Source organism: Neltuma alba, unplaced genomic scaffold, assembly GCF_004799145.2.
Source record: "Neltuma alba isolate B1F8T4 unplaced genomic scaffold, ASM479914v2 tig00000311_pilon, whole genome shotgun sequence".
Lineage (NCBI taxonomy): Eukaryota > Viridiplantae > Streptophyta > Magnoliopsida > Fabales > Fabaceae > Neltuma > Neltuma alba.
The window spans coordinates 611-8,393 of NW_021632002.1; the positions used below are offsets into that span (position 1 = coordinate 611).

A 7,783-nucleotide genomic window follows, 5' to 3' on the forward strand; every position below is an offset into this window, starting at 1 on the left:
ATTTTAGTCTTTTAGATATATTGATTGATTATCCTTAGAACACAATAGAAGCTTTAGATATTTTAAGCTTCCTTCAATCATTTTGACTTTTCTCCTTTAGCAATTGCCAATCGAAGACTGAACGAGAAACCTAGATTAGCAAACATAATCTTCTTGATTTTTATTTTATTTTTTACAATTATAATTATTATTGTTGTTATTATTTTTGGCTTGGGGTGGTTTGGGGGCTTCTGCTTTACTTGAAAAACAAGAAAATGAAAAGGAAAAAAAAAAAAAAAATTCGAAACAAAGTAAAGCTTTTGACCTTGGTATTTCCTTCTACTTTATTAGAATTAATTGCACCCGCAGTAGGCATTGTTTCGGCCCTACGTTATATTTACATAAAAAAGAAACTAGAACGTTTTTATACATCAACTATTGGTTTACTTGACCATCAAAACATGCAAAATCAGAAAGATGGCCCAAAAACCAAAAAAAAAAAAAAGCAATCAGGACTTAATTTGATCTGAGACACAGCCTAAACATTTATTATCACAAACAGCCAAACAAACTCGATCAGAAAAGCTAGAAATCCATAATGCAATTGGCAACATGGAAACGACAAAAAACTTTGAGAAGATGAGCTGCTTCAGCAAATAAGGCAATAGAAAGTAATTCCACACAACCTCACTTGGCACAGGCTATCTTTTCAAATTTAAATACACCGAATTATATAATAGAATATAACATTTACCAGAGTCTATTGAAGGCCATAAAGGCAAATGAACATAAAATGGGACCAATAATAATCGATGCACTATTTTATAATACTGAAACCCTTGTAGATTATATACATATTTTAAGGATAGGTAAAGCTACATTTCAATGAGCAAAATTTGGTCCTGTAGCTTTGAGAATGATAATTGGCTTGCAAGTTGGTTGAATAGTTGAATCAGGTAACAATTCTTCATAATCAATTGACTGCTTCTGGCTAAATTTCATCCAAGCATCAAGTCGTTCTCCATCACCCTTCACTTCTTGTTTACCCATTAAAATCCATATCATGAATGGACGCAATATTTGTCATCAACTTGTCTAACATAGTGTAAATTTCATCTTTTTGAGGATGTTGTTTATCCCCAGCTAAAAACTTGTGGACCACGCCTCTCAAAGATATTGAACTATAACCTGGATCCTTTTTCACACCTCGTTCTTTCATTATATTTCTCAAACTAACCCCATCTTCATATAGACCTGATTCTATGTATGCATTGGAGAGAAGAACGTAAGTAGCAGGATAATCTGGCATAGTGGATAGAATGTTTTGAGCAGCAATTTCCCCTAGCTCCGTATTTCCGTGGATCCTACATGCCCCTAACAAAGTCTGCCAAATCATTTCATTGGGCTCAATTGGCATCTTTCTTATGAACTCCATTGCCTCATTTAAGTGGCCAACACGACCTAAGAGATCAACAACACATGCAAAGTGTTCCATTTCTGGTGACACGCCATATGTTTCCTCCATTAGATGGAAAATGTCCAGACCTTCCTTGACCATTCCTCCGTGGCTACAAGCAAAAAGAACACATAATAATGTAACAGCATTCGGCTTGGCACCCCATTGCACCATCTTCCTAAAGAACTGCAGGGCACCTTCAACAAGACCATGTTGAGCGTAAGCTGATATTATGGCAGTCCATGTAACTGTGTCAGGGTTGGATATCCTTTCAAATACCTTCTTTGCATCAACTAGGTTGCCACATTTAGCATACATGTCAATTAGAGCACTTTCAATGCATGCTTCGGTGACCAGGCTGGCTTTGCATATCAATCCATGAAGTTGTTGACTAAATTCTAACAAACCAAGACTAGCACATGCAGTGATCACAATAGAAAAAGTGAAATCATTGGGGACATATCCTTCTCTGCGCATCTGGTAGAAGATGATCAAGGCTTTCTCCCACTCAGAAAATTGACAACATGCAGTCACCAAAGTCGTCCAAGACACTATATCTTTCTCTTCCATTCTATCAAATAGCGTCTCTACAACTTCCAGTGACCCACATTTGGCATATGCATCAATGAGTGCATTCAATGTACTAATTTTCATCACATCATGTCCCTGTTTCCAAGCCACAGCATGAGTCTCCCTTAAGAATTTCAGATGCTTCAAAGAAGCAATGGAGTTGAACACGCTACAGAAAGTGTAAATATCTGATTTCACATCATTTTGACACATTCTTGTGAACACCTTCAGAGCTTCATGGTGAGAACCAGATTGTGAATAACCTGCTAACAATGCATTCCAAGGTGTACTAACTTGACAAAATGTGAACTTTGAGTCAAAAAGAAACCGTGCATCAGTTAGAGAACCACACTTAGCGTACATATCAATCAGAGCAGTTCCAACTACAGTATTGGAATCCAATCCCCATTTGGATGCAAATTTGTAGATTTCATGACACTTGTTCACATCGCCCAACTGCCCAACAGCCTTCGAAACACTAATAAAGGTGAAGTTATTAGGTGTGATCCTTGATTCAACCATGTTGATAAAACAATCAAAGGCTTTTGCATGCAGACCATTTGAAGTATACCCTGAAATCATTGCATTCCAAGAGACAATATTAAGTTCTGCCATGGTGTTGAACACCTTAGACGAACTCTCAATCTTGCCCAACTTTGCATATGAGTTGAGAAGCGATGTACTAACAACTGTATGAGTCAGAAACCTCTTATAACAACTTGGGCATGCACCACCTCAACAAACTCAATGAAACCCAAGCCAACACATGATTGCAAAACAGCGGAAAAAGCAAAGCCATCTGGCGAGATTTGTTGTTCCAGCATCATACAAAAGAGCACTATTCCATCAAAATAATAACCATGTTCATTTGATGCAACCATCATGACTGTCCAAGAGAACACATTTCTCTGAGACATGCCATCAAACACCTTACGAGCAGCATCATAATCCATGCAATTTGAGTACACATGCATCACATGATTCAACAACACTAAGCAATCCTGGTCTGTAAAGTTTGATTTTAAGACATACCCATGAATAGACTTTGCCTCTTGGAGTAAACCCCATTCTTGACAAACTTTCAAAAGATCAACAAGTGATGACCGTTCATGAGTTTCAAATGTGAAACCAATGTCAGCTTGATTAATGCCTAGGATTGAATGGCTGGAGTTAGAAAGTAATTTCCAATCTGCAACACAAGAGAGATGGAAAGTCAAATACAAAACAATTAAAAGTGACTATTTACTGTGATTATTTATAAGGTGATTCCCTATACGGAGAAACATCTTTCAAAGAACTAACAAGAGGAAACAAGCACAGCCTCTCCAAATTTTTGGATTTTGGGCAGGTTCTACTGACATACAACTAAAAAACATTGATGACATGTAAGAAACAAGAAGCTTTAAAGGATAAAAACATACCCTTAGAGTCATTGCAAGATGCTTCTTTATCAGCTACTGAAGAACATATAGTCACAGACCACAAACAGAGAACATTAACTCAGTCTCAGTAGAACTGCAGAAAGTAAGCAAAAAAGCTTCAACAAGCATCCTAGAAGACACCTATGGTGGACATCACAATCTCCAACTACATATGCAAGTGGTCAGAGATGATGAAAAGCTTGTCCTTAGAAAGGGTGGAACAAATTATATATTTGATTCCAAAATAGTTATTATCCTAGCAAGTTGTTCCACAAAAATAAAACCAAGAAGAGCCATTTCATCCCTACTAAAAACATAGTTATCATCATTGTTCCACAAAAAAGTAAATCAAGAAGAACCGTTTTCTCCCTAATTAAAGAGCTTCTCATCCAACCCAAATTTTCATTTGATTTTTTGTCCGTTTAGATTTAAAATTCTAGCCCAAGGCTCCAAAGACCAAGGGAAATAGCACAAGGTAAGGAAACTTCTTACTACATGGCCCAAAAGCATTCATTACAATATAACCATTACGATTGACTTGAAACAAACTTAAAATATTTTATCAAATGAAGAATGCCCATTTTTTCTGCTAAAACTTACTAGAGAAGAGGAAATAAGAAGAAAACTCACAACTAAACGCCACCTGCTTTTGTAGCGCGTGGAACTTCCGAGGCCACTTCTACACTATATGCCAGTGAAAAATATAAAATGTGCCTGCATTAACAATAGTTTTGAATTTTAACTTTATATTGGCACTCTAATAAAAGTAAAATTCTACAAATAAATATTGTCACCAGACCCCAAAAAAAAAAAAAAAACACTCAGCAGATAAATTAACTACACAATTACACAACACAGAATAACTTGTGGCAATCAGATGTTTATCAACCCTTGTCCTCAGGTAAGCAAAGCACTCATTTTGTTCATTCTCAAGAAAAATTACGCAGGTTGATTGTCTCCGTAATCAATTAATTTCTACTCCTCTTTCTGATCTAATGTTTTGGTCCAAACTCTACCAAAAACAAATTAGAAGCATGGGCCAATAAACTCCATTTCTGGATGAGAGTATGAGACTATAGTAAAATTGCTTTTTATCTCCTTCACAAAATCATGATTCTACAATGCGAGGAAACCCTTTGACCTTTGCCTTAGCTAATAAGCCAAGACCATGACAATCTGTGCTCTTTTTGATTCAACCTTTGTATAGCAACTAGGCTATCCTTGACTCATGTGGAATCCAAGTCTTAAATTAAAATTACCACTTTCAAAACTGATGTATGTTATACACGCACATATGCCATCCATAAAAATGGTCGAAGAATTAAAATCTTAGACTATTTCTCGCAATGCTCGATCTGTTCCAATGGAAGAAGTATGGTAGTGCATTGATGAGGCACCGCAATCATAATTGGAGAAAAACCAGTTAGGTAGGTATAGCCAAGCATGATTCAAACCGCCAAATTGAATCAATATAAGAAGGGAATTAAGAATTCCCAGCCAAAATAACAAGCATGAAAGAAAACAAAACCCCAAGAATATACAACTGAGTAGAGGTATGCCTCTTTACATTAGAATCCAAAAGTGGATGCCAAGAAGTGCAACATCCCAAAGTGTCAGACCAAACTACAAGGAAGGCGAAGATGAAGAATACAAATAAAGCAATCAATTCTCATGCAAGTGTTTCTTGGTAACCGAAAAAGATAAAACGATTATCGTACAAGTTAAACTCATCACACTAAAATTAATTACGAAAAACAGGACAAAAACAAGAACGAAAACAAAGTCGCAATAAAAGCATAGAAAATGAGGACAGGAGTACGACAGAGAGATACCGGTTGGTCCAAAAGCAAGATATGGCACCAGTATCCCAAATCTTGCAAAGGGTTTTATCAACTAAGGATAGAGAAAACTGTGGCCGACGAGCTGAGCATGAAACTTGAGCACGGCTAAACGATGGCTGAGGCGGAGACGACAAAGGGTATATCAGCCCTGAAGGAGGAGACGAAGGCCATCGGCAAGTTCCCATTTCCACTACTTTCTCTGCTCTTCCCCCCGGAGAGTGCAACATCAAGCGGAAGAGTACGGCCGTATTGGTTATCTACCAGCATCTGCCTCCTAAACTCTGAAAGGCCCAACTCAGACTCAGGAAGGAAAAAGAGAAAATTAGACCTTAATTATTTAGCGATATCGCAAAAAAAGACTCCCGTATGTGTGAAATTGTGAAATAGATTTCGTGATAACAACAATTGCCTCGGCAGACCCAATTCTATATTACAAATATAAAATGATAGTGAAATATCCAAAATACCCCTGATATGCAAGTTCTGATAAGTAATTTATAGGAATTTATTTTCTGCGTTCAAATGACAGAATTTCTACAATTCTTTAGAGAATGACAAGTTTAATAAAGCAAATAACAAATTATGATAACAAGCAATTCATCAGAAGTTAATTTTCTCTATTCAAATGACAGAATTTTCACAATTATTTAGTGAATGAGAAGTTTAGTAAGGAAATGACAAGTTCTAATAAGCAATTCATAGAAATTTAATTTTCTATACTCAAATGACAGAATTTCCAGATTTCTTTAGCGAATGACACGTTTAGTAAGGCAAATAACAAGCTTTGGTATGCAATTCATAGGAAGTTAATTTTGTATGTTCAAATGACAGAATTTTCAGATTTCTTTAACAAATGACAAGTTTAGTAAGGCAAATTGCAAGTTCTGATAAACAATTCATCAGAAGTTAATTTTCTATATTCAAATGACTAACTTGAGAAGTAACTCATGTAAAATAATGTTTATGTCACTGCATTTCTGATTAACTAGACAACATTAAATAGCTTTACATTATTGCAATATAGAACTGATTAACATAAAGTGTTAACATTCCTTGGCACAATATCAAAAGACCATTATTATCAGATTGTCATGTCATGTTGCTGTCATACTAGTTAAAAGTCTATGTTAACAACACTAGCAAACAAAATTACAACAATGGTAAGCCAAATAACCAAAAATCAGATATGCTTTGACATCAACCAATTTTTTACAAGATTCAGTGACAAGTGCACATTAACATGGTTTGTCCACTTAATGTTCTATTGTCACAAAACATAGTACTTACAAAAATATATGTGCACATTTATCAACACCCTTCTCCCAAAAAAATTAAGAAATGTAGAGCCTATATACACCAAAAAAATTAGTTGTCTCATTTGTAACTTGACTTCAGCTTGGGTTAGGATTTTTGCAAACTTCTATGCAATACTAAACTTGTACACAGCTTCCCTAAAAATGACAACTTGTGGAATATATTGATCCACTCCTACCCATTTGATGGAATCCATTCTTTACATGTTTTTTTTTTAAAGTGTTTTATGGTATTTTGCAACACTTTTACCCTCATTTTGCATGCATTTATATCTTTTTTATTATGTCGATTTATGCATTGTATTTTGCTAATTTAAGGGTAAAAAGGGGTCAATTATCTCATTCAAACTGTAAATGCCTTGATCTTTAATTTGTTTAATCTTTACAAAGCTCTTTGGTTTTATTTTTTCAGGCATTTAGAGGAGGTTTAAAGACTTGAGATGCAGCATTTAAGGAGCCACAACTTCAAAGCAGCCAAAATGCAAGACCAGAAGTGTTTCTATGTCCCCAGGTTGCGACATGGACTTCTCAGATTGTGACTTGGATGCTTTTCCAATGAAGCTGCGTGTTTTGGAGCTAGGTCATTCTGCAGTGCCTCTGTGCCTCCAAGTCACGGCATAGAGTATCCCAGGTTATGACTTGAATGCCTTTTTAATGAAACTATGCATTTTGGAATAGGTCATTCTGCATCCAAACTAAAGGGGAATAGCAGCCATAAAGGGGAGAGTGTGTGTGTATGGATGATATTCTAGAAAATTATACCATGGTATAGAAGTCTCACATCAACTAATCTTTAGAGTGAAGGAGTTTAAGGAGCTTATATATAGGAGATAGTGAGTAGTGCTTGAAGTGAGTAAATAATTTTCGCACATATATGAGGTAGTCTTAGAAAAGTACTAGTTTTGAGTTTATTAACCGTTGGATCGGACTAAAATTTGGTCAGCCCATTTGGGACATTCAAATAATTAATTTCAATGGTTGGATCATCATTTTGATCTTCGAGTTACAAGTTATTAGGTACATTTTTAACTTATATCTTTTAGATTTAGCAGATAGAGTCCTGAATAGTAAATTAGCATTTTAAAGTTCATTCACCGTTAGATTGAGCTATAAGTTGGAGGATAGTATCATAATAGATAGGAAATTAAATTCAACGGTTAGATTTAGGGTTTAACTTTTGTGGTGAGAATAACCTGGTTCATA

The 7,783-nt window shown here is 35.7% G+C and overlaps 1 protein-coding gene across 2 annotated transcripts; it reads right to left on the reverse strand.

The window, feature by feature from the left end:
* Positions 1 to 651: 651 nt before the first annotated feature.
* Positions 652 to 5,555, reverse strand: LOC114721403 (pentatricopeptide repeat-containing protein At1g11290, chloroplastic-like). 2 transcript variants are annotated; one of them, XM_028907318.1, is made up of 4 exons: positions 5,259 to 5,555; positions 4,070 to 4,140; positions 3,427 to 3,471; positions 652 to 3,194 (listed from the first exon to the last, which is right to left on the reverse strand). In XM_028907318.1, exons 1-4 carry the CDS (start codon positions 5,492 to 5,494, stop codon positions 2,704 to 2,706), a joined length of 843 nt encoding a protein of 280 aa, XP_028763151.1. In that variant the 5' UTR covers positions 5,495 to 5,555; the 3' UTR covers positions 652 to 2,703. The 2 variants fall into 2 exon arrangements, with proteins under 2 accessions (XP_028763151.1, XP_028763091.1); XM_028907258.1 differs by lacking the exons at positions 4,070 to 4,140; positions 5,259 to 5,555 and having other exon boundaries at positions 3,427 to 3,476.
* Positions 5,556 to 7,783: the final 2,228 nt, after the last annotated feature.

Bases quoted from the DNA above. Each gene is read 5' to 3' on its own strand.
- LOC114721403 (XM_028907258.1), bottom strand. From the start codon at position 2,620: ATGGCAGAACTTAATATTGTCTCTTGGAATGCAATGATTTCAGGGTAT.